The sequence below is a fragment of the Peromyscus californicus genome, unplaced genomic scaffold (genome assembly GCF_007827085.1).
Source record: "Peromyscus californicus insignis strain IS unplaced genomic scaffold, ASM782708v3 Scaffold_7__1_contigs__length_154581171, whole genome shotgun sequence".
Taxonomy (NCBI): Eukaryota; Metazoa; Chordata; class Mammalia; order Rodentia; family Cricetidae; genus Peromyscus; species Peromyscus californicus.
Genome location: NW_026294595.1, coordinates 14,241,163 through 14,268,120, shown reverse-complemented (window position 1 = coordinate 14,268,120; position 26,958 = coordinate 14,241,163). Strand labels below are relative to the sequence as shown.

Below are 26,958 nucleotides of genomic sequence, written 5' to 3'. Positions count from 1 at the left end.
TCTCCGGAAGTAGCCTAAGCTAGGCCTCTGCTTCTCCTTGCCAAGCATCACTAAAAGACATGTATGTATCCTTACATTCTTCCATCCCTCGGGCCCAGGAGGTTTGGGGTTGGAAGCTGACTTCACTATAACTGTGCAGTTCAGTGCATTAAACACATCCACACTGCAGCCATCACCATCATGCTTCTCTATAACTTCCGTTTCCTAAACTAAAACTGTTCCTAGGAAACACACTACTCCACTTCCTGTCCTGACTTTGTGAGCTCTGGAAACCTGTACCTGGCTCCTGTCACTCAGCGTGATTCCTCCAGATCAATCCCCATTGTAGGAGGGGTTTTCTCTCCTGTTATAGCTGAGTAGTGGCCCACGTGATGGATGGACCCACATGCTGCTGACCACAGACACTGGGTCATCCCACCTCTGGTCTATGTGGCGGCTTCTGCTGTGCACACAGGTGCAGGACCTGCTGGCGAGCTGCTTTCACTTCTTTCGGGAATCTTGGGATGGCTGGATCATGCACCAGTCTATATTTGGTATTTTGATAGATAGCTGCTGGTGGGGCTATGCTTGGAAAACACGCAGCAGCCACGGGTGGAGATGAACCACTCTCTAGGGTAATCCTATGCTTCGCAGCTCAAGCCTTCTGGTAGTGAAGAGAGTACCCTCACCTACCTTCAAGGTCCCTTCCCTGTCTATGACCTACATATGCTATTGTCCTTCAGGCCCCTCTTTGGCAAAGAACTCTATCCCCATGACCTTCCTGTCCATCTCCCTCCCTATTCCCTTCTTCTGCAACCCCCACCCCATCCAATCCTCCACTCAAGATCTTCACCTTATACAACCTGCAATGGTTCTCCACCTCCCACTCCCTGCCTCCATCTCCCTGCACAGCTCTGCAGCTGGTGGGCCCCTCCCAGCTGGGCTCCCATGGCACCCTGCTGACAGGAACATACAGGTACTGCAGGCCTTATACAACAAAGCAGGGGACAAGACCCCAAAAGACCAGTCTCAACGTCACCATGTTGGGATCAGAGGGTATGTATGGAGGACACGGCATCCCACGGAAAGGTGGCAAGGGTCTAGCAAGGAAGGAAAGCCAACAGATGACAAAGAAATGGTCATGCTCTTGCCTCAGCACAACATGGACACCTTCCCACTCACCGATTATTACTGGTCCACAATCCACATGGCTATCCAGAGAAACCTCTATGTCTGGCCAGCTCTCGAGTATGTCCACTCCTTATTCTGCCCCACGACAAGCATCTCAGACTCTAGTTTCTAGTCTAAATGTACAGAGTCCAAACCCAAATATACCTGGTAGTCTTTATTTTCCCGGGACAGGGTTTCTTTGTGTAGCCCTGGCTGTCCTGGATCTCGCTCTGTAGACTCGGCTGACCCAGAACTCCCAGAGATCCACCTACCTCTGCCTCTCGAGCAGGGGATTAAAGGTGTGCACCACTATCGCCCAGCTCTACCTGGGAGTCTTAAAGGCCATAGTTAGAAACATGCCATTCAGGCAGATCTCTGTGTATGGGGAGGCGACGGGGGAGGAGGAGAAACATGCCATTAAATACAAGTATTTGACAATAAAACACTGGTTTCCTATCCTAAGCCATCTGAACACAGCAGTGCTTCAAGTCCAGTGTGGAAATTTGGCAAGTAAATTCTGGGAACAGGATCTATAGCTAGCTGAGAGGCCATGTGCTTGAAGCTACCTCCCACCCATCCCATTAAGTTTTTTTTGTTTTTTGTTTTTTGTTTTTTTACCACCACCATGGCCTGCCAGGTCTGAACCTGGGATCTGAGCACAGGTCCTGCCCTCAAGAAGGTTATAAGCCCTAAACCACAAGGCCTTCCTTCCCTATATCCAGTTCCCCCACCAGAGTTCCCTTGTGGCCCCCTTAAGAAGTGTCCCCCATTGATCTGCATTGAGACCCATTCTACAAGTTCCCTAAGGGACATGGCTGCGCAGAAGCGGAAATGACACAATTGCTCTGTCTTCAATAGGAAGATTGCCCTACCTAGGCCAACTATGCAAGTGTCGGGCCTCGGTGTCACTAGACCTATGTCCACACCTCAGCAGCAGCAGCTACAACTCAGAGCCACAAAACCCACCCCAACTGGCCGAAGTCACTTAGCCATCAACAGCTGGGACATAAGCTGAGCTTGAAGCCAGCTCAAGGCACAGACGTTTTTCTTCTCTCTGGGTCCCAGCTTTCAAGTCAAGTCTACATAGAGAATGACGAAGTCCATGCTTTGCCAGCCCTGCAACACCAGCCCTAAACAATGACTGCCAGGGAGTGTTCACTCAAAAGGCTCCACAAGAGGCTGTGTATCAAGTAGCAGGCAGCACGATGCCTTGGGCACTCCCCAGTGGCCAAAGCGGGAGTGGAAATTTGGCACTAGGGTAGTTACTCTCTGAGGCCACTGGTTACCACCACTGTGGTTCTTTCTAGGACTCCACAGTGTATTAAAACTGGGACCCAGAGCTGGGGGTTTGGTTCAGCAAGTAAAATGCTTGCAGGTGAGCTTGATGACCTGAGTTAGACACCTGGAACCCACATAAAGGTGAAGGAGAAAATGGACTCCACAAAGGTTCCTCTGACCTTCTTCATGCATGCACGGTGGCTCACAAACACTCTCCCACACACCATTAACAACACAGGATTCTTTTTAATGTCTAAAAACTACAACCCAATAGACACACTGTTCCATGCATAGCAGAGGTTGGGATTAAAGAAAGTGCATTTGCAACCTCAGGCCTCAGGCTAAAAGTGGGCCATGAAAGGCACACACTAGCAGGGGAAACATAGCTGTAAGGACAGCCAAGGGGAGATCCACATGGGTCGGAGGTGGCGCACGCCTTTAACCCCAGCACTCAGCACTCGGGAGGCAGAGGCAGGCTGATCTCTGTGAGTTTGAGTCCAGCCTGGTCTACAGAGTGAGATCCAGGACATCCAGGGCTACACAGAGAAACCCTGTCTCAAGAAAAAAAACAAAAAACAGAACAGGAAATCCTTTCTCTCCAAATGAAGACCCCTTTCCAGAGCCAGTTTGTGTTAGCTTCTCAAGCTGTCACATGGGCACAGCTGCTTGTTTACTTGGTCATTCCAAGGACATTTGTGTTGTAGAAAACACACACACACACACATACACACACACACACACAGACAGAGACAGAGAGATATCCTGGACAAAGGCCCAGAGCATCAGGACCTATCCCCAAGGATAGGACACTCCCATGGCCTCCAGAACCCCTTATTTTTATTTGGATGTGTATGCGGAGGCTAGAAGAGGGAACCAGACCTGGAGCTGGGGTTGGAGTCAGACAGGTGGTTGTGAGCCACCCAATGTGGATGCTGGGAATTAACCTTGAGTCCTCTGCCAGAACAGCGAGTGCTCTTAGGCACTGAGCCATCTCTCCACCCTCCCTGGGGGCTTCTGATGCCTGACTCTTCAGCTCACGAGGCAGACAGGCAGAGCCCTGGCGTGGGACTGCAGCAGTGCAGTGTGTGTTGTGTGTATCTTCCTCTATCACTTCCTGCTCATTGTTAGCCCCCAGGATCAAAACTCCACTTACCAAACACTGGGGTTACAGGCGTGCGCCACCATGCCCAGCTTTTTACATGGGTGCTGGGAATTCAAACCCGGGTCCTCACACTTCTACAGCAAGCACTTCACCCACCGAGTCACTTCCCCAGCACCTAGAAACACGTGCTTAGATGTTTCTGCAACAGGCTGAGTGCCAGGGCTGTGGCTGTGTACAGCTCACCTTGGAGGTGGAGGTCAGGCAGGTGTGAGGGCTTCATAAAGACACTTAAACACACTTGAGAACTAGTGTGTTTTACACAGTAACACTGAGCAGGGGTCACAGGAAGGGACTCCTTCATGGGCCAGCAAGATGAGTCAGAGACATTAAAAAAAAAAAGTGCTGCCAGGCGGCGGTGGCACACACCTTTAATCCCAGCACTCAGGAGGCAGAGGCAGGTGGATCTCTGTGAGTTTGAGGCCAGCCTGGTCTCCGGAGTAAGTTCTAGGACGGCACTGACACCGCTCTGGGCAGAGGCAGACGCACAGGCCTAGGGGACACGTGCTGCCCTTGCTGCCGTGGAGTAACACAACTGAGAGTAGGAAAAGGGCTTATTTATTAAAGTCATCTGTGAGTCACTCTGGTTAAGTTAGCACACTTGACACAACACTCTGGATCAGAACATGCCTTCTTTCAAACATAGTGGGCTCCACAAGCAGACAGCTAAGGGTCATTCAAGTAGCACTTCAGGAGCCCAGCAGAGCATCTGGAGGGTAGGGCAGCAGTCGGTCCCCTTCCCAATGGACAGCCACTTCCTGTAAACACCTGTCAGAAGCTGGGACCGCAGCTTTCAAACACGTGGCAGACGCTGAGAAGCAGTAAGGTCAGGGAAGGAGAGTCACCGCAGCTGTGATCCAGGCAAGATTCCAGCTGGGCCCTGTGCCCACTGCCTCGGAGGCTGCTGAGGCTGCACACCAAGCAGCACAGTAGGCACCACCTACGTGCGATTCAGTGTCTGGAAGATTCTAGAGATCTGCAGCATGACAGGGCCCGTCTCCGGGTCGTTCATCCACTGTGTGCTGTTAAGTGGGTTCTCCAGCATGTCTTCAAATGCTGTGGGAAGACAACAGAGCTGAGTGGCAGCACCCAGACACCAATGAGCACACTGAGCCTTTCTCAGTGGCCCAGTAGTGAAAGGGGGAAGGGACACAAAGAGCTTACTGCTGACCCTGGCACTCACCCTTAAGAGCCAACCACAGTGCCTAAGCTGTTGACCAAATAGATCTGAGAATAGAAGACAGACCTCAGGAGCCATCGGCTGGGAGGTAGACTGTCTATGTGATCACAGCACTCCCGACCACAGCCCATCAGCAGGGTGGTGGCTGCCCTTTCTTCCACCTCTGACAAAGTCACGAACTGCGTGTGTGCTTAAGTGCCCCAGCTCATCGGCCACCAGTGGGGAGTCAACAACAGCCTGAGCTCACAGCACCTCAACTCTGGAAAGCCACCAGTAAGACTCAAAAGTCAGCCCGCAACCCTCCTTTCCAGACACCACAGGAAATGGCCATGTGCATAACCCTTTGTACTAATATGCTCCAGCAGATTTAACACCATCGGCTTGGAAAACCTACATGTTCAAGCACAGTGAACATGTCACGGAAGGCTGGAGTACAGCTCAACAGTCATCATTTGCTCAGCACACACAGGCCCCAGGTCCATCACTAAACCATAAAAATAAAAATGTAACAAGGCATTTCTTCGAAATGAAAACTTTGATTTTCTTTTTTGTTTTTTTCCTGGTTTTTTCAGACAGGGTTTTCTGTGTAGTCCTAGCTGTCCTGGAACTCACTCTGTAGACCAGGCCAGCCTCCAGTTTAGGCCTGCCTCTGCCTCCCAGAGTGCTAGGATTAAAAGTGTGTGCCACCACTGCCCCCCGACAAACTTTGATTTTCTACAGTTTCACAAAATTATGACTGGGGAGATGGCTCAGTGGATAAAAGCATTTGTCACGTACAATTGAGGACCTGATTAATCGCCAGCACCCATATAAAAAGCAGGCTATGACAGCACACACTTGGAATCCCAGTACTGGGGAGGTGGAGACAGGGGAGCCTGGGGCTTACTAGCTAGCCAGCCTAACCTACTCAGCAATTTCCACATCAATGAAGGACCTTGTCTCAAAAAACAAAATGGGAGCTGGCAAAATGGCTTAGCAGGTAAGGAGTTTGCCACTAAGTCTGATGACCTGAGTTCAATCCCAAGGACGCACAGGTGGAAGAGGAAAAACTCTGAAAACTGCCCTCTGACCTCCACATGCCCATACATGCCTGCGCACACACATAAATAACATAACACATCTGGTGGGCAGCTGAGGAATGACACCTAAGGTTGACCTCCAGCATCACAGGCACAGACACATGTTCATCTGCACACACACGAATACATACACATGTAGACACAAAGTGACCCTACAGGATTAAGGGGTATCTGAAAGGTCTGTACCGGGTAGCAACGGGCAGGTGTTCTTTGCACGCACATGCTGGTCTAAAATGAGTGTCACAATTGAGAAAATGGATGCTCGATATTCAAGGGCAATACATAAAAGAAGGGATGCAGATCACCAACACAAGGTATTCCACCACGCTAAGACAGTTCTCAGGTGGTTAAGCACTCAGGCCTTCGGCAATGGAGGATGTAGGTGTTTTCACGGTTGGTGGCAATGGTAGAAGGGAAAGCGGGCAGACAAGACAAGCAAGAGCCCAGATGCCCAGCCTCTGACTTAGTCATCTGACGCTGCTCACTCTTGGGAAATATGAGCTGCACCCAGAGTATAGGGCACAAGAAAGGCTTGCTGCACAAGAAAGGCAGGCCCTACTGTAGTCAGACAGAAAGCAATTTAAGTGACCAGAAACAGGGAACCATTCTGCCAAAATAACAAAGTGCATCCAGAGAACCAACTGCTATGCATTCATCAACACTGTCTCAAGTGTTAAGGAGAACAAAGAACCCAGTGTGGCATGTTAGCAAGAGTCACACAGCAATACTGCAGCACCACTGGCCCACCAGCACAGACACCAAATGCTCAGAAGCCAGGCCCAGTGGCACACGCCTAGCACACGGAAGGCTAAGGTGGGAGGACAGTACAGGTTTGGGGCCAACCTAAGGTGCACAGCAAGCAGGGCAGCAAGACTGAAAACAGAAGTCAGAATGACACCCACCACAGGGGTCAAGGTGACTTCTACTTACAAAGTTTCTAAAACTAACATATTTCTGCTAAAACATAAAGGTCAGAGGTTTGGGGATTCCTTAATTTATAAAATTAATTTCTTTATCTACTGGGAGGGCACACCTCAGTGTGCAGGGAAGTTGACGACAATTTGAAGAAGCTGGTTTTCTCCTACGCTGAGTTCCAGGAATTGACCTCAAGTTGTCAGATTTGGTGGCAAATATCTTTAGTCACTGAGCCATCTTGCCAGCCCAAGGTAGTTTTCATTTTACTATTAAAAATTATCAAAAATATCTAATTAGAGTTTGAGAGAGGTGTGCGATCCCTGCAGAGGATGGCTCAAGCAGGCCACCCTGGCTGCTGTGGACCTTCACAGGAGTACTGCATGGATGGCACCAGTGTGCAGTGCAGACGTGGCTGAGAGCCATGTGTAACCTCTGGAGTCAACTCAGTCCTTTTATGCAGGGTGCTGATGCTCTGCCCTGTGAACAGGCTGCTGCTGTGAGCAGTGGTCTACGCAGCTGGGTCCTGCCCTACTGGAGACCCTATCAGGTGCAGACGAAGGGTGCTTACTCTGGGTGGCTTATTTCAGAAAAGGAAGAAAGGAGTGACACCCGCTAAATATATGTCATCATCTAAAAAGACAAGACTAAACACCTAGTACCTAAAATGAGGGAGAGCTCCTTCTTTTTCGAGACAGGGTTTCTCTGTGCAGCTTTGGAGCCTGTCCTGAAACTCGCTCTGTAAACCAGGCTGGCCTCAAACTACCTCTGCCTCCCAAGTGCTGGGATTAAAGGTGTGCGCCACGATCAGCTGGGACAGCTTCTTTTATCTGACCAAATGTATCTTAAAACACACTAATCTCCATGCAGTAAGAGCCACACTGACATATGAAAAGAAAGCTCAGTCATAGTGTACTCAGCATGCCAGGCCCTGGACCCCAGCACGCACACGCACACGCACATGCACACGCACACACACACACACACACACACACAGAGAAGTCCTCTGGTCAGATCCCAAGACAGCAGCACCTATTAATTTCTTAAGATCTACAAACAGCCCGGCAAGGGTTGGGAGAGTGATGCTCTCAGTGTGAAAGAACCAGTGACAGTGAAAACACCAAAGACACAGTCTCAATACACAAGAGAAAACTCTGTACCTTACACCATGCAGGCTACAACCACAAATACACACACACACACACACACACACACACACACACACACACACACACACACACACAGTCTCAATACACAAGAGAAAACTCTGTACCTTACACCATGCAGGCTACAACCACACACACACACACAGCTAAATGATGGACTTAAAGAAAATTCAAAACTCTCCAACAACCCTAGAGAAATGTCTTTCTGAACATAACAGATAACAGGCACCTTTCAAGTTCAAGGATCAGAGGACTTCTGTTCCCAAAAGCTCTTGATAGGAAACCAGAAATGGGACGACACACACAATAAGCTGGGAAGGGCCTGTGTTCAGAATGTGAAGGACTTCCTCAACAAGAGGAAAAGAAGAACCTCCAAGGGAGAGACATACAGAGGCCACTGCTGCTGAATTTGGTCTTGAGACCAAAGAGCACAGGGATACTTAGGGCCCAGGCGGCAGCAATGCCTTCTCTGAGCTCGCCCCTAGCACTGGAAGCCCCGCCCACAGGAGCCCATGTGCACTGAGAGACAGCCACAAGCTTCTGCATGTAAGGAAATGACCCATGCACCACTGAACAGCAGGGTACAGTCACCTCTGGCCCATGGAATAGTGCACCTCACAGGAGATACGGCAGTAAGCACAGACGTGGCCGAAAAGTGATGCCCCATTATAAGGCAGGGACAAGTGAGAGACTGACAATGTGCAGAGGAATGGCTGAATCCTAGAGGAAAGCCAAGGAAGGACAGGTCCCCAGGGTTACGGCCACTCTTGCATCAAGGGAATGGGTGATATGTGGGAATGGCACGTGAAGGCTCAGAGGAAGCAGGGGCTGGATGAGTCAAAACTCTGCACTCACAGGACTAAAACTCTGAGGAAAGGCCCACCTTGATTCAGGAGGCTACATAGCCAGACCCTGTTTCCAATTAAAAACAACAACAACAAAAAAAAAAAAACAAGCAAACAAACACAAAACTTCAAGAAAAAAATGTGCATGCATGCAAACACATATGGACTTTTCATCTTGTCATCATCCCCGAACAATTCAGAATCACAGCCACTCTCCTGGCATTCATGTTACGTTAGAAGTCAAAAGGAATCTAGAGAGTAGAAGCAATACTGGGCCTTTTTCTGTTGTTTCTTTGAGACAAAGTCTCACTCTTAGCTCAGGCTAAGAACTCTGTCCTTCTCTGGGATTGCAGGTGTAAGCCACATCAGTTTCTATGCTCCATTATGAGACCGAAGTGTCTGCACACACTCCCTGGAACCAGTACTGTGGACACTGTGACTGCTGAGTGGGGAGAGGTTGCAACAGCATCTTGCAACACACCCAGGCTGGCCTTAGCCTCTTAATTCTCCTGCCTCTGCCTTCCAAGTGCTAAGACTACAGGCATGGCCACTACAACTGGCTAACTGTACTATCTACAAATGAAGGGCATATGCATAGCTATTTAGCTCTATACTTTTTTGTTTTTGGTTTTTCGAGACAGGGTTTCTCTGTGTAGCTTTGCACCTTTCCTGGATCTTGCTCTGTAGACCAGGCTGGCCTCAAACTCACAGAGATCCGCCTGCCTCCCAAGTGCTGGGATTAAAGGTGTGCGCCACCACCGCCTGGCTAGCTCTATACTTTTTAAAGGTACAAACTTAGATCTTACTTCTATTTTGGGCATTTATTTATTTATTTAGGGGGGCATGCACATGCCACAGTGTGCAAGCAGAAGTCAGTGCTCACCTTTCACTATGTGATTTCCAGCCTCAAACCCAGGCTTGGCAGCAAATACTCTTACCCACTAAGCCATCTTACTAGCCCCATTATGTGGATTTTTTCTTTCTCTCTCTCTTCTTTTTTTTTTTTTTTTAAGTTTTTTGAGACAGGTGGCTTTTTAATATATAAATATATATCACAAATAAAAAGAATGATCAAAGAAGTGCCTTATAATAAGCAAAAGCCGAAACACACCATCTCCTCATCTCCTCTCCCCATGCAGGCCACTGTTCTGCTCTCCTCAAGTCCCCCTCTGCAGAGGCCCATCCCACCAAGACAGAGTCCAACTTACAGGGACCAGGCTTCCAGAAGCATAGCTAAAATGCCTAAAATGCCTTGTAGAAGCCAACCTGCAGAGCACACTAGTGCCCAAACCATCTCTCCGGTACCTGTGTCTTGTGCAGGGAACCCACCCGCCAAGTGTCCCCTCCCCAAGCTGGCCTAAGTAGACACACATACCTAGCAATGTCTTAGGGTTTGTCAAACCCAGCTGCACCACTGGGTTGTCCAGGATGGCCTGAAAGAGAGGGCTATTGGGATCGATGCCCTGGTCCAACTCCTCAGGGGATGGCTTCCGGTCCCCTAGCAGCCATTCACACTAAAAACCCAAGAATATCAGAGCAGCTATTAGTCCCTTCTCAAAGGACCTGTCCCTTTTGTGTGGTTCTCCACAAGCTCCCACTGCTGCAATGCCAGGAAGGGGTCCTAACATGAACAGACCTGGTCCACATTCAGCCAGCAAAGAGACAGAAGGAAGGATCAATCCGGCTGTCTTAGCAGACCTGGTCACAACACTTTACTTTACCTGAGGGAACCCCAGTATGACAGTATCTCACCACAGCCAATGAGCCTCGGAAGTCTGGATCCAGAACTGTGTGTGGCTCAGTTGTCTGAGGCTCGACTCGATACACAAGTGGGGAGGTCACAGGCCCATGACACAGTCCTCCCTGGACAGAGAGCCTGTCAGTAGCTACTATGTGTTCATGGCATGGTATTCGATCTTTTCTGTTTGTTTTGTTTCTTCAAGACAAGGTTTCTTTGTGTAGCCCTCGCTGGCCTCAAACTCAGAGATCCGCCTGCCTCTGCTACCCAAGTACTGAGACTGAAGGTATGAGCCACCACACACATCCTATGGACTTCGATCTTAAGAGTTAATAACCCACAGAATATGTACACAAAAAGCATTTGTGGGTCCAGGATTTTCTGAGTTTCTGTTTGAAGTATCTTCCCTAGTATTTCACATAAAAAGTGCCATCACCAACTCTGTGTGGAAATCCCAACAAGGAACCTTCCCAATGCATGCACACGAGGTAAAGGCGACATGAGATGCTCAGAGCGCATCGCTGGCACTCACAGCAGCGTTCTGCTGGTTGTTGTTCACCCGGAGTGCATCAATCACTTCCTTCTCATCAAAGCCCATCTCCATCAGTGAAATGACCGCCTAAGAAGGAAGAACAAGCTGGTCAGCACCTCACCAGGGGACACTGCCCACCAAGGAGCATACCACGGTACAGTGCAGGTTTCTGTCAGTCACAGGCAGTAGATAGCACTTGGCACACGTGAGGTAGGAAAGGGCACTGGGACCCTTGCTTAAAGCCAGGGCAGGAAACGTTTCGTCTTTACAGCCAAGGATAGAAGTCAGGGCCTTGGCAGTGCAGTTGGTGCTGCCCAGGACTGCACCAGGACAACTGACTAAACACAGGCCCTAGCTGGCAGTTTTCCTCATCCATGCAGAAGTAAAGCCCCGTTTATCTTTAGAAATCTCTCAACCTGGCCAATAGGATTGCTAAGGAAAATATGAGCCACAGATGACACCAAAATCTGGAGAGCAAGTAGCTTGTGCCCTGACTGGGAAGATCTGTAACCTGAAGAAAGTGAAGGCCAAGGAGGGATTAAAACTGCTGCAAAAAACAGGAGAGGGAATAAAGAACACAGAGGCCAGAAAGATCAACCTGTGGTGATGACGAGGTGGGGTCAGAAGTGTGCACTTGTGGCAGTTGATGGAAGGCAGACAGGTATCCTAGATCCTGGGTCCTGATCCAGTAGCCAACTAGCATCACGCACTCCCACTCCCTGCCAGCCCACAAGATGCTCCTCCAGCTCTCTGGACACTGCCCACCCAGCCCAAAGGCCACAGCAACAGGTGCAGCAGCATACATGTAGCAGATGGAAGCTTGCATACTCAGCTTTTCAGGAGATGTCACTGAGCAGAAAAAAGCCAACTGGACCCAAGCACAGAATGTGTATGTGTGTGATATATATATATATATATATATATATTTGAGGATCTGCCAGGCCTAAATGGGAACTCCCACCCAGACTCCAGGTGGCCCAGCTTCCTTGCACAACACAACCACAAAGCCAACCACATGCTGAGGCCCCCATCACATACCCGAGCATCAGCTCGGAATTCCCTTTTCCTGCGGATCTTCTTGAAGATTTCTGTGAGCTCATCTCGGGCCTCCTCATCTCCAGCACTAGTTCCCGCAGTAGCTTCAGGGGAGGTGGAGGTGGGAGCTGCAGCACCTGCTCCTGTTTGGGAGGCATGACCTGGAAGAGGTGTGTCAATCGCTGGATCTTCCGAGTGTTCAATTAACCATTCCATGGCCTGAGGCACTGACATGCTGAAAGGGGACAAGAGATTCTCCTCAGCTCCCCCAGAACGGTCACTGGAGACTTTCCTGTCCCATGTGCTCCAACATGCTTCAACAGAGACAGCAAGAACAGCAGTAGCAACAGCGGCAGATGATCTCTTGTATGGAAACCTCCACAGAGCCCTTGCCTCAAACTCCCGAGACCCAACAAGGCACGCACAGACATGTGCCCAAAACAAAGGGACAAAGGAGTCTAGGCCCCAGGTCCACAGCACAGAGAACAGCTGTTGACCAGCTCTGGTCTACAGTTTTCATATGGGATCTGAGTAAGTAACTGAAACCAGAAGTGCAAGAAGACTATCAAAGGGCTCCTGCCCCACTAGGGCAGGTCTGGCTTAGGACTCTCCTAATTTGAGGATACAGGGCACATCTACAGACAATGTTTAACTCTCCCAACAGCCAGGTACGGTGGGTCACACCTTCAATGCCAGCTACTCAGGAGTCTGAGGCAGGAAGATTGCATGAGTCCAGGAGTTCAAGACCAGTATAGGTAACAAGAGACCCTCAAAACACACACACACACACACACACACACACACACACACACACACACACACACCAAAAAGATCATAAATGAAACTACTTCTGAGGCACAACAATAAGGTGTGTCTTTTAAAACACACATATTAGAAATTACTTAGTCAGGTTGGAGAGACGGCTCAGAGTTTAAGAAGAAGAGCTCATACTGCTCTTCCAGAGGACCTGGGTTTGGTTCCCAGCACCCATGTCAGGCAGCTCACAATAGTCTGTAACTCCAGCTCCAGGAGATGCAACTCCCTCTTCTGGCTTCCATGGGCATGCATGCATAGGGTGTATGCATGCACACACATACACACACATATACACAGATAAATAAAAAATTTAAAACAAATCTTAAAAAAAAAAAAGTATGCCTCCACCAGAGTTTCGGGGGGAGATCACAGGGAAGCCCAGGCCCAGCTCCAACAAGGGAAGAAAGAAAGCATACTGGTTCAGCCGGAGAGCCTTCGAGGCTCTGCTCTCAGGAAAGCCCATCTCTGTGAGCTGCCGCAAGGCAGTCTCATCCACTCGCTCATCCTCATCTTCATCCAGCATAGCTGAGAAAAAGAGAGAAGACCTGCCATGAGGGGGTTCCTAGGCCCTTTGAAGCCCCACAGCCTCATCTGCAAAGGCTCCTGGCAATTACTGATGCCACAGAAAACTCGAGCCCTAACATCAGCTCTTACACACACAGGGAATGGCCGCACAACAGGTCAGAGCTCCCCTCTCCCGCCTAGCCCCCATCACCCGAAAGTTGAACCTGTTTTGAGTGTGGGGGCTGGGGACACATTCTGAGGCTTGGGCAGACAGTTGGCGGGCACAGGCTAGGACCCACTCATACCATTTGCCTTCTTAAACAATTCAACGGCATCGGGATTCAGTGCTAACAGCTTCTGTGCAACCTCAATGAGAGACACCAGGATCTTGCGGAGTTCAGTCTGGAACTGCGGTAGAATGAAGAAAGAGATCATGCCTGGCAAGTGACACACACCTGGAATCCCTGCTCTGGCAAGGCTGAGGCAGGAAGATTGATTGCTAGGAGTTTGAGGCCAACCTAAGCTATACAGTGAAACCCTGTCTCAAAAAGGAAAGAAAAGAAGATCATTTCTGTGAGGGTCCAACAAACCTGATTAGATCTGCAACCCTACCCTGGACATGGCCCTCCAATCTATGAGGGCACTTTGGCCCTAACTTTTAATCCCAGCACTGGGAAGACAGAAGCAGACAGACACATGTGAATTCAAGGTCAGCCTGATCTACACAGTGAGACTCTGTCTCAATAACAAACAAAAACCCTAGACTGGTGAGATCAGAGACATCCCCCCCCTCCTTCCCCTAGCCCTGCCTCCTGCCTGATACTGGGCCTGGAGATGGGATATCACAAGCTTAAAGCCTCCTGAGACCCTGTCCAGGGTTGGACCCACAGAAACCAGGAAGGGACCGACACATGTAGCAGTCAGTGCAGAAGAATTGCAAAGCTCTTATCAAATGGAACACTTCAAAAAAAGACCCCAGAGAGGCTTAGCTCCCAACAGTGCCAACATGGATCCAGAACTGATAAAAGTTAAATGCTGGCCACTTTCCCAACTCCTGCATACACAGCATATTTTATCATCGACTAGCCCACGTAAGCATGCTGCAGGCTTCTGACTTTAACTTAGTTTTCTTGTTCACAGTAACTGGGGAGCTCACACTCCTCCCTGAAAGCTTTGCTGTACTTAGAGCAAAGCCACTGCATTTCTCCATAGCTGTCTGTCTGTCTAGTGCTACAGTTATCTTGTCAACTTTGTAGTTGAAAAAAAAAAAAATGTAATTTATGGAACAGTTCAAAAGTAGTAAAGAGTTCCTGAATACTCTCTTTCAGAGTCTTCTCTTTTTTTGGGGGGTGGGGTTGAGATAACTATAACATCTAAGCTAGCCTCAAACTTGAGCTCAGGCCATCCTTCTGCCTCAGTCTCCTAAATGCCAGGACCAGAAGCATATGCCAGTCATGACACCAACCCTAAGCTTCTTGCTGGCCCAGAGGACATGCCCCCAGCCCCACACTAGGCAGGTACTCACATCTCTCATGGTGGTCTGGACTGCAGTCCGGTCTGTGCTACAGGCAGGCAGGTTGGCTGTTGCCCGGAGGATAGCATCTTTGTCTGGAGCCTTTTGCTCTTGCTTCTTCTGCAGAGAAAATGATTCAAGTCAGAAAAGAAGAACCCAGGAACATGAGGAGTATAACAATGAATCTGGACCAACAGCCCACAGGGAGGAGAACAGTAACCTAAGTGTTAGCTGTGATCCCCTTAGGCTAGAAGATTCTGGAAAGTTCTAGGCACAGGATAGGAAGCAGAAGCCTGACAAGATGCTTAGGGAATGATGACACCTGCTATAAAGCATATGCAGGTGAAGACGAAGAGGCTGGTGCTGCAGAGTGGCAGTCCTGTGGTACTTTGGTGGGGCTAGGGCAGAGTCCTCTAGAGGAAGCAATGGCTGCAGTGAAGCCCGGAGGCCTCCCAATCCTCCATGAATGAAAGTAAAGGACGAAGGTGGCAGAGGCTCACAGATGAGGACAGGAGAGTAAACCAAACCAGCAGAGGGAGTTCAGAAGGTAGGGGAAGGCACACAAAGGGTGGATTGGGGCCATAGTTAATGCCAAGAGCCCACAGAACACAACCTACTAAGATCAAGGCCATACCAACCTACTGAAGGGCATCGGGATACTGGTGCCAGAAAAGGGAGGTTTGGGATCCAAGAACCACTACTCTACCTCACTGGCCTTGGCCAACAACAGCCTGCTGAAACCTGAGAGCCGAGAGTGAGAGGCTGCACTGCGGAGAGGGAGGAAAGGGGAAGGGGGGCCTTCCTGCACCCTGCTTCTGCTTTGCTTCTTGTTCACCCCAGCGACCCTCATAGACTGGAGCAGGAAGGGTGCAAGAAGGCCTCTGCCCCAGGGAATTCAGCACCTGGCACAGACCATCTAGGCACAAAGCACCGCAAGCTTCCAGGGCTCTCAAGGTTAGGGGAATAAGAAGTAGTGAGGAGGAGGAGGAGGAGGAGGAGGAGGAGGAGGAGGAGGAGGAGGAGGAGGAGGAGGAGGAAAGAGAAGAGGGCGTCTTGCTACCAGCAACCCAAAGCCACACCAAGCCAGCATGTGCACACCAGGGTGCCACCAGCAAGAATCAAAACAGCCAGATAAAGGGGCTACAGAATGGTTAGAAGATATGGTCAAAGAAATCCACAGGATGCAAGCCCACCAAGCCAGCCAACAATAACTGCAGAGAAAGAAATTATCAAGAACAATCAGATAAAACAGGTGTGGTGGCACACATTGGTAATACCACTTGGGAGGCTGGAGTAGGAACATCTCCAATAGTTCAAAGCCAGCCTAGTCTACATAGAAGTACAAGCTAGAGCCAGGTGGTGGAGGAGCAGGCCTTTTTTTACATTTAATTCTTTTTTTTTTTAGATTTATTTATTTATTATGTATAGAGTGTACTGCCTATATGTGTTCTTGCAGGCCAGAAGAGGACACCAGGACCTCTGGAAGAACAGTCAGTGCTCTTAACCACTGAGCCATCTCTCCAGCCCGGAGCATGCCTTTAATAACAGTACTTGGGAGGCACAGGCAGACAGATCTCAGTGAGTTCAAGGCAGCCTGGTCTACAGAGTGAGTTCCAGGACAGCCAGGACTGTTGTTACACAGAGAAACTCTGTCTATGAAAAAAATAAGAAGTACAAGCTAGCAAGGCCCTGTCTCAAAATATAAAAAAGATCCAGAAGCAAATTTCTAGAATTCAAACACCTGACTCTCCAGAATCTAGGAAAAGCCTGCTTCAGAGTACATAATCAAATTCCACAATTCCTCAGGGCACAGACGCCAGGTTTCAGACAGACAGAACAGGGAAAGAGGTGGTCACAGAAGGCCAAGAGTAAAACTGTCAGTTCAGGTCAGATGTGGAACGCCAAGCCTGGAAATCATGATGCAGTCACGTTCCACCTAGCCCTGCGAAATGGTTGATCTTCACTGTCAACTGTGGATTGAGAGACACATAGAAGTTAGTAGAGCACATCTGTGGCATGCCTGAGAGGATGTTTCCAAAAAGAATTAGCTCTTTGGGGCTGTGACCTAATCAATGATTTCATCCACTGATGGCTTCAGAGTATAAGTAGGGAGATGGCAGACCTGTGGAAGGCAAGGCAAGGCCTGCTTAGAGGAAGTGGGTACTGAAAGGTGTATCCTTTTGTTCTGTTTTTCCAGACAGGTTTCTCTGTGTAGCCCTGGATGTCCTGAAACTTGCTCTGTAGACCAGGCTGGCCTCAAACTCAGAAATCTGCCTGCCTCTGCCTCCTGAGTGCTGGGATTAAAGGCGTGCGTCACCACTGCCCAGCTGAAGACGTGTCTTTTAAAGAGTATTATCTTTGTCCTGACCCCATCCTGTCATCCTTCTTTGCTTCCTGACTGCCATGCAGTGAAAAGCTTCTGTCTGCCATGCTCTTCCTCCATGACTCTGCAACTGTTATAGCCTAAAGTAATGAAGCCAGTTGACCCCTACTGAAACTCCTGAAAAGTTAAACCCAAATAAATTCTTCCTCCTCTAGCATGTTTCCTTAGTATTATGTCACAGTGAGGTCAAGTCTGACACACCAAAGGAGGACAAGAAGAAAATTCTGCAGAAGAGAACTAGACAGCCCTACGCTTCCTGCTAACAGTCCCCAAGTCTGCAAGATACGAAGATGTAAGCAGGAGTGATCAGCCCTGGGCTTCGGTTTCGTCACGTGGCACAGGTGAATGCAGAAAAAGCACATGGTTTTCCTGGCCTAGCTACTAGAGCCCTTACAAAGGATACCACTCTTCCCAGCAAGGGGGTTCAACCACTAAAAATTTCTGCTTCATTGGCGAAGATGGAAGGCCATGCAAACTGTCCCCAGGAACTGAGAGTAGGCCCCAGCTAACAGCAGTGACAGAATCCTGTCAACTGCATGAAAGCACCTGGAAGCACATCTTTCCACAACCTCAGAAAGAAACGCACAGGAGTCAGCTGAGCCTTCTGTCCTCACAAGCCTTAGTACTAAGTTCAGGAGGGGAGTCTGTGGTAACAAGAGGAAGCAACAGAACTCAATATACAGCACAGAAAGTGGAGAGATCTGGCTGCATAGTGGGCAGCAATTTGCACTACACACAAGGCCCTGGACACACAAGACAAGTGCTCAACCACTAAGCCACTTCCCTAGCCCTACAACAACAACAAAAAAAAAAAAAAAAACACCCACCAACCTTTTTTTTCCCCCCTAGCTGTGGCTGTCCTAGAACTTGCTCTGTAGACCAGGCTGGCTTCGAATTCAGACATCAGCCTGCCTCTGCCTCCCTGAGTGCTGGGATTAAAGGTGTGCACCAGTACCAGGCCAAAAAATCTTAATACCCGGTGCTTCTGGCCGAAAAGAATACTTCAATGACAACAGTAAGTACAGTGGTTTGAAAGACAATGGCCACCAAAGGGAGTGGCACTACTAGAATGTGGCTTGTTAAAGTAGGAGTGGCCTTGTTGGAGGAAGTGTGTCACTGTGGGGGCAGACTTTGAGGTCTCTTTTGCTCAAGCTTCTCTCAGTGTGACTGTCGGTCCACTTCCTGTTGCCTGCAAGATGTAGCACTCTCAGCTCCAGCACCACATCTGCATGCCGCCATGCTCCCCATCACGATGATAATGGACTGAACCTCTGAAACCGTAAGCAAGCCGCCCCAGTAAAATGTTTCCTTTATAAGAGTTGCTGTGGTCATGGTGTCTCTTTACAGCAATAAAAACCCTAACTAGGACAGTAAGCAAACACGAAACAGTCTTCAGCCAACCTTGTGATAGCCTACTATCACTGGAGGGAAGGAGGCTAGGAGGGGAGCTGTATCCTTATCACTAGAAGCCACAATCTAACGTTGGTAATGGCAGAAGGACAATGAACGCAGAGTATCTAGAAAGCAGGAAGAGAACTGCCAAGGATAACGGCTGAAAGAAGTAGAGGCAGGCTGCAGTGGGTTTCGGTGGCAAGCATAAGGCAGCTGGGATCTGTCCCCAACACTTATAGTTATGAGTGACTTCCTTTGGGAGACATGAGTCCAGTATGATTTTTTATTAGATTTGTAGTACTCTTTGACTCTTAATAACTGCACTGTTAGAATTTTAAATAATGCCATGATGTTTCCCTTTGCAGTTATGTACTATGTCAACGCAGCTCTAGCAAACTACTAGCTAGGTACTCACCCTAAGCAAGCAGGCCACACAGTTTATGGTCAGAACTATGTTCTTAATAGTTACGGGGACTTGAAGTCTACATGCTCAGAACTGTAATCTGAGCTCTGCCATCAGCTCAGGAAAGTAGAGGGTGGCCCAGGAACTATCTGATGAAGCCTGCCCACTTGCTGCCTGACTGTACCCACACCCACACCACCACGGCCAGGTGGCCAAAGATAAGGAGGGCGTGAAGCCCAGGCACTCTCCTATATCCTTGACCTCAGAAGAGGCTCCAAAATAACTCATTTGCTATCAGGCCATGGATCCAGCCCAAGAGTTAGCCTGATCCTTCCCTGACATTAACACTCTCCCGGGCACATCAGAGCACATATAAGGAAGTCCAGACCCCTGAAACAGGAAAAGGTGTTAAACAAAGGTGACTGTCCTTTAAAAGAGCTCATCCTGGGACTGGAGAGATGGCTCAGCAGTTAAGAGCGCTTGTTGCTCCGCCACAGGACCTAAGTTCAGTTCCCAGCATCCACATCAGGAGGCTCACAACCATCTGTAACTCCAGCTCCAGGGGATCAGACATCCTCTCTGGCCTCTGCAGGCAAAAAAACACAGACAACCACAAATACACAAATAAAAACGTTTTAAAAATCTTCAAAATCTCATTTCTCTCCACCAGGCACAAGTGTGCAATCTGGTGTTGAGACAGGTTACCCCCAGGATGCATCCTGCACTGCGTAAGAGAACCCTGCTGAAGGATGGGCTCGGGAGCAGCCACCACACAAACAACAAAGTGGGTGGTTTTCCTCAGGCCCCAGGTAAAGGGAAGGTGCAGCCACAGATCACCCTCTAACAGGGACTCCAGGACACTGACCTCAACGTAGCTACAAGAACACCCAGGCCAACCCAGGTGCACAGCTGCTTGTCACCTCTCTGCATGCCTGCTCTTTGTGTGCAGATAGATACCTAGCTACAGCTCTCTACATCACTCTTCCGGGAGAAGGGAAAGACAGACGTACAGGAGTCACACTGCAAAGGAGCACAGGAGGGAGCACCCACTGAGGACGGTGTCCTCACTCGCCTCTGCTTCCAGACCAGTGGCAGCTCTTCCGTCACTAGACACCAGGCTCGGCCATGATGAAGGACCCCTTACAGCACACATGCTGTGGAGGGACTACGCAGGCCCAGGGAATAAACTAAGTACTTTGAAGTCTGAGGCACAAGAGACAGCTACCAGTGAAGAGCCCTAGTTCCAAACTCTGAAACTTACCTTTTCTTCTGCTGAGACATCAGCCATCTTAGGAAGTGGAGAAGGAGCACGCTTTTTTATCAATAACAAGACATCTAGAAAAAAATTGAACAGTTACATATTGAAGTCAATTACCATTTCATAGCCATAAATGACATAAAAGGTACCAGATGGGGATGGGGGGAGTGGCTCAGTGGTTTAAGGGCTTTCTATACAAGAGTGAGGACTGGAGTTCAGATGCCCAGAATCACATAAATGAAAGGTGGGCATGGTAGCCTATCCATAACTGTAGTACTTGGAAGACAGAGACAAAAAAATCCCCAAAGCAAATTGGCTAGCCAGAATAGCCATACAGACAAGCTCTAGGTTCAGCAAGAGAACCTGCCTCAATGAATAAAATGATGTAACCCCAGACTTCCACATGAATATTCATACATGTATACACATAACACACAAGAATGCTAGATGCTTGATGTCAGAAAGCAGGAGTTTCCTCTGGGTCCCTCCTAAGCCAAGCCAGCTCTTCCTCCTTAGCTTTGAAGTGGCCATTGGGTCACCATAGATGACCTGTGGCTTCAGAGGTGGGCATAGCATGTGACAACCATACAGAGCACTGGTGGACATCTCACATGAGGTCCTTATTTTCAAGGGCTTGGTCCTAAAAATCTGTGAGGCTAGAGAGCTTGACCTAAAGCCCAAACAACCTGAACCATACATAGCCAGTCCACAGTTCACTGTGGGGGTGGGGGTGGGGGGTGGGGGGGTTATGGGGATCACCTCCTACTCCATTTTGAGCTTTGATCATAGCTCATCATAAAAGATGACAGCCTGAAGTCCTCATTTGCATGACTTACAGACAACTTATTTTCTCCCAGAGCCAAGTACGAATGAAGAAGTGGATGTGCAGAGCAGAGGCGTCTCTCTCACTCGGACCCTGAAACAGCCACTGTGATGAGCACTTCCATCACAAAAAGAAAGGCACAGACACTCCAGAATCTGGCTTTGCTTTAAAACAGGATTAAACATAACACTCTTTTGGCTTCTGAGATGTCTGCTAGTTGTTCAGTTTAGGTTTCTGCTACTTTTCACAAGTACACCAAAACCCACACTTCTTTTAATAAAAAAGTTTTAAAAAAATAAACAAACAAAACCAGAGTCAATCTGGCTCTCCTGCTCTTTCTAAATTCAGAAAAGCGCCATGTGGTGGCACAGGAATGAGGCTCCATGCTCTGTGGATACTACCTCTCAAGGCCCTCTTACCTTGGTCCTGGATGTTTTCTTCCAAGATAGTTTTGGTGTCACTCAGCACCCTCTCTGAAGCAGCATGTATTAACTTGTGGTGGGTTACATTCTTGGGGTCTTCTAAGCTCCCGTGAGCACCCTGGAGGAAGAATCAGGCATAGATCTATAAATAGGAATTGAATTGTGATAGAGTAACATAGAGCTTAACACCTCAAGCCACACCTGGAATTGCTGATGCTGCTTCTGTCTGCGTCTGCCTGTCTGTCTATCCGTATCTCTCCCTCCTTCCCTCTCTCTGTGTATAGTATATATGTGTAGTGTATATATATTTTTTCATGTGGGTGTCTGTATGTGTGTCCACAAGCATATGACAGCCAGAGGCTAAAGTTGGGAGTCTTCTTCAACTACTTTATTTTTTGAGACAGCATCTCTCATTGAACCTGGCTCATCAATTCATCTATGGTGACCAGCCAATGAGTTCCAGAGATCCTCTAGTCTTTGCCTCACCCCTGCCCCACCTCAATGCTCGGATTACAATGTGCTGCTGACACTGGCCTTTACATGGGTGCTGGGGATCCAAGCCCAAGTCCTCATGCGTGTAAGGCCGACAGTTTACTGAGCCATCTCCCCAGCCCATGTTTCTTTCCTAGTCCAGATGTTAAAGCATAAACAACAGTAAAGAATCTGCACACATGATAAAAAGCTGAGTGAAAGGTCAGCAAGCGTTGACCCCTCTAGGCCTTCAAGCTTATCACCAGTCCACAGTAAACTCTTGGGATGGCTAAGAGCTTGGGAGCACAAGATCCTACTGATAAGCACTTGCAACCCAAATCACTTTAGTTTGGGAAGATCTGGCAAATGACTTAGATGAAAATGTCTGTGGTCCCGAGTATCTAAAGATCCCTTTGATTTCTTCATTCGCTTTTCCTTCTTCTGCAGACCCATGAAGGGCAGAGGAACTGCACAGAAAGAAGACAGCAAGGAGGTGACACCTGCCCAATGAATATCACAAAGTCCTCAGCAGAGCACAGTGCACAACTGGCCTCAGCTTTGCCTTGGGCCCAAGCAATAACCACACTCCAGATGCAGCTTACAGGAGTCAGGGGCTCACAGCTGTGCCTGTGTCCCCAGGGCCCTAGACAGCTAGTAAGAGTGTTGGGCAGAGGAGGCAGGCAGAACTAGGAAAGCAAACTATCCCAAGTACTGAGGAAGACAGCCTCTCCAAAAGGACCCCGCAGGTGACCAGAGAAGCTACCTCATGACAAGTGACTTCACATACTGAGTGGAGGCTTGTGCAACCCCTTCCAATCTTTCACCACAGACTGTAGGCAGAGGCCTGGCAAACACAGCTCACGAGCTCAGTCAGGCTCCAGCATTCACCCAAACAGAATGCAAACAGATCATTTCCAACGACAGAGTCCTGCTTGCCTTTGGGTCGTACCATCCTCTACCTGTCAAGTAGACAAAGACCAAGAACACACTGCTGGTGCCACATGACTGTGTCTGTGTATTCAACACCAGGAATACTCACCTGAGTTTGTACAAGTTTCCACAAGTTCACCACTGCCCATCATCATATAGCTTTCTCAGGCCCAGGTACCACACATCATACCAAGTCAGCTGCTGGCCCTCCCCGAACTAAGAACAAGGCTAAGGGTTATAACTCTTTCTTGCTGCCATGGGTCCCTTGGTGTTAGATTAAGAAAGGAAGAAGCCAGGAAACTCAATGAGATGGCTCGTTAGCACTTTCTAAAACCTGGAAGGAACTAAGACACAGGCTTGGAGGAAGCTTTGGTCCATCCCAGAATGGGCCACCTAGCACATTTGGGACACAGGGTTCTTCAGGCCTTCCTGGATGTTCTGGAAGGATCTTTGATACCATGATGCACAGACTCAACAAAAGGCCCCTGTACATATGGCTGCTAATCAGAAAAGAAAAAAATGAAGCATGTGTTTCCCTCTAGACCCTGGAATTTTAGAATACTAGAATCTTCCATCAGTCTCAGATTGAAAACAGTTTGGAAGAGGGAACCATCACACACCAAGCTGTTAAGACCAAAGGGCATATATATAAGATGGAATCTACCTTACAGCAGCCTACATACTCACCACTGTGATAAAGCAGAGAATACCAACTGCCCTTGAACTTAGAAAGGGCTGTTCGATAACTAAAAAACACCTAAGGCATTCATAAGGTACACTTCTGGGTGACTTTGAGGGCTTTTCCACAGAGAATTAGGTGAGGGGGAAGAAAACCAATCCTGAATGTGATGGCACCATCATATGGGTTGGAGTCCCAGACTGAATAAAAAGAAGACAGCCAACTGAGAGCCAGCACTGCCCTCTCTCTGCTTCCTGATCCAAAGATATGAGAGCAAGCAGCCTCAAGCTCCCATCGCCACAGAGCCATCTTCCCCACCATAAACAACTGTAACACTTCAGACCGTGAACCAAAATAAACTCATCCCCTAAGAGCTTTTATGTGGTACCTGGTCACAGCAGCTAAAAGAGTATAACACCCATTCTGCTTCCAGAAACACTAAAGGGGTTGCTTTGAAATTCTAAAATCTGTAGCTAATCCTAATGGATTTTTCAAGTTCAGAATACAGTCTGAAATACAATTTAAAAAATAAAATAACTATATTCTGAAACATGTCAACAGCACACCAGGAACAAGACATAAGCACAGGTCGTCACACTACCACAAACATTCACATACACATATTCCAGAGGTGTCTGGCATTGGCTTCTGCTCATGTCTGGTACTGTACATCACAGAAAGATGACCGGGCCTGAATCTTCACAGGACCTGGGACAGTTTAGCCTTGGGAGAAGTTCTGTGCTTCATCCAGGTGCTTTGCACCACAAAAAGGTCCCTCCATACTTCAGCTCCATCACACCATACCACCACTAACCCCCTTTAGAAAAGAGGGTTTACTGTGTCCCATTCCCAGACATGGTCAATGGAAGCAGAGGAATACCATGGTGAAGTCACTTTGAACAAAAAAAAAAAAAAAAAAAAAAAAGGCAAAAAACAAATCCATTTCCTTAAGAATTATAATAACAAGCCCCTCCTTGATACAACAGTAGACTCCCAGGTGTTCTGTATGAGAAAATTTTTAAAAGACTATATCATACCCCTCAGGTAGAGAGGAGAGAAGAATTAAATAATAGTAAAAAACAACCCTAGTACAAGTATGCACAAGAGAATGAGGAGAAAGGAAATCAGGTCAAGATAGCAATATGATGTGCACCAACAGGTTTCCAGGGAGACAGTCAGGTACAACTAGAAAACCCTCTCTTCTAATGAATGCTCTGTGACTCCCAAACAATGGGACCTGGAGGTGGGTCAGTTCTGATGCCTCAGCTCTCTAGGCCTGTTATTTAATTACGCTGTGTCCCCTGCTGCTTCAGTCCTCACACCTGGAGAATGCAGAGCAGAATAAAATCTCAATTTCAAGAAGGATAATGACAAACAAACAAATTCAAAATGATACAACTTGCAATACCAAATGGAATATTAAATATCACTAATAATTAGCATCATATCAAAATCAGTTGCCTAATTTACCCCACTGCTCCTGAAATTTATTAGTTAGCATTTGTGAATCATTTCCTATTCCCTTCATAAAGTATTGCCATGCTGATTATGTAAATTCACACCATTAGTGAGTCAAGCAAAACGCCACACCAACGGAGGGGACATCCCATGTTGATGTGGTTTGGAGTTAGTTGCCAACACATTTTCACCGACTCTGTCAATCCTTATACTGGCTTTGGAGTGACTCCAAGCTTAGCCCTGAGGAACCCAACCAGGTGGCAGAGTACACAGCACAGTACCAGACAAGGACAAATGCTAGGAAACAGTCTAGATGCCCAAGGAGTCCCCAACCTTTTAGCTTGTGCTAAGCCTGTGAGTTTTCTAGATGGCAGGACCACTGAGATGTGTTCAGAAGAAAAACAAGAAAGCAGTCTAAATACATTTTGCCCTTGGCCATGTGAGCCTCCTTGAGGTGAACCACAGAAGCCAAGACCCATGGTTACTCTATGTAGAAGGGGCTTGAACCCAATCTCCTGGTGCCTGTCTGACATTACAGACCGACTCCACAAAGGAGACTGCTAAAGGAGCTGCTAAAAAAATTGAAGACTGCCTTTAGAGGCAACTCAATGCTGCCTTTTAATACAACCTACTACTGCAGATCCCTAACTTTCCAGAATCCCCACTAAAAAGTTGGGGCCACCTTTAGCATAAATTCTGGCACTAATTGGGTCAGGTACAGTGCTTCTATAGGCCACCAGGATTTGACGGGCACCTGTCTCACCTTTAACTGAGAGCAGTTTAGAGGCAGAAAGGCTTCAGAAATTAGTCCCAAGACTTAACTACCTAAAACTAAAAAGCTAACTATAGTACAAAGCTCATTGCATGTAAGTAAACTTTACAAATGCCAGTTGCTGGTGAGGAGACCCAGTCCTGGATCTTCCCACTCAATCAAACCGTTGCCCCAGCAGAAAACAGGAGCCCAAGGACTTGTCCCAGACAAGGACTATTTTAAGTGACTACAGCTAAGAGCCAAGCCCAGGCCAGGGGCTCCTAGCAGCTGGCTCTCAGGCAAGGAGCGGGCCCTCTTAATAAAGAGATCGAGTTACTTCTCAGCTTCTGGGGAAAGCTAATGTAAAACAAAAACCTCATCCCAACATCAAAAAAGTCCCAATACTAGAAAACCATGAGTCCTTGCTTTCTCTCTCCCAGTCTCCCTTCACTCGTTGCCTTCACTACCTCAGCATGTTGCAGAAATTAAAGAAAGCTCGCCCATCAGCCGGGCCAGGCTCTCTCTCCTAGATTTGCAGCTCGCTCCGAAAGAGAGCGGGAGGTGCTGCCCCGACCCGGAGGAGCGACGGCTGGGAGCTGCAGGCTGCACGGCGGACCCCAGGGTCGGGTCCCAGGTGGAAGTGAAAGTCTGGTGCCTATGTGGAGATGCGACTCTGGGGCGGAATCCGGGACAGGTTTCTGGTTTCCAGGTAGGAGGCAGAAGTGGAACTGGGTCGTAAGGGGCTCGGCCTTACATGCTTGAGGCAACTCTCCTTGAGCTTCTCCACCGACGTGTCCTCGGTCGCCTCTTCCAGCCACTCGACGCCGTCGGCTGAGCAGATGTGCAGGCGAAGCACCTTGCCCGCGAAGATCTTTTCCTCCTGCACGAACATCGCGCCGCCGCCCGAGCCTGCGCCCGCCGCCCGAACCCGTGAAGGTCACCGGGGCTGGCGGGAGGATCAGGGGCGGGGCCGGGCCGCCGCGCGCTCCTTCGCTGGCCGCCGCCGCCCCGCCCCGGCTCCTGTCGGCTTAGCCGCCCGTCACTGAAGGGGCCGGAGCTGTCCCCTCGCTGCCGCTGCTGCC

General features: G+C 48.7%; 1 protein-coding gene across 2 annotated transcripts; it reads right to left on the bottom strand.

The window, feature by feature from the left end:
• Positions 1-4,127: 4,127 nt before the first annotated feature.
• On the bottom strand, positions 4,128-26,958 carry Ubac1 (UBA domain containing 1). 2 transcript variants are annotated; one of them, XM_052723386.1, is made up of 10 exons: positions 26,631-26,956; positions 21,585-21,705; positions 20,346-20,419; positions 14,919-15,026; positions 13,699-13,801; positions 13,306-13,414; positions 12,077-12,308; positions 11,039-11,125; positions 10,144-10,282; positions 4,128-4,642 (listed from the first exon to the last, which is right to left on the bottom strand). In XM_052723386.1, exons 1-10 carry the CDS (start codon positions 26,766-26,768, stop codon positions 4,527-4,529), a joined length of 1,227 nt encoding a protein of 408 aa, XP_052579346.1. In that variant the 5' UTR covers positions 26,769-26,956; the 3' UTR covers positions 4,128-4,526. The 2 variants fall into 2 exon arrangements, with proteins under 2 accessions (XP_052579346.1, XP_052579347.1); XM_052723387.1 differs by lacking the exon at positions 10,144-10,282 and having other exon boundaries at positions 26,631-26,958.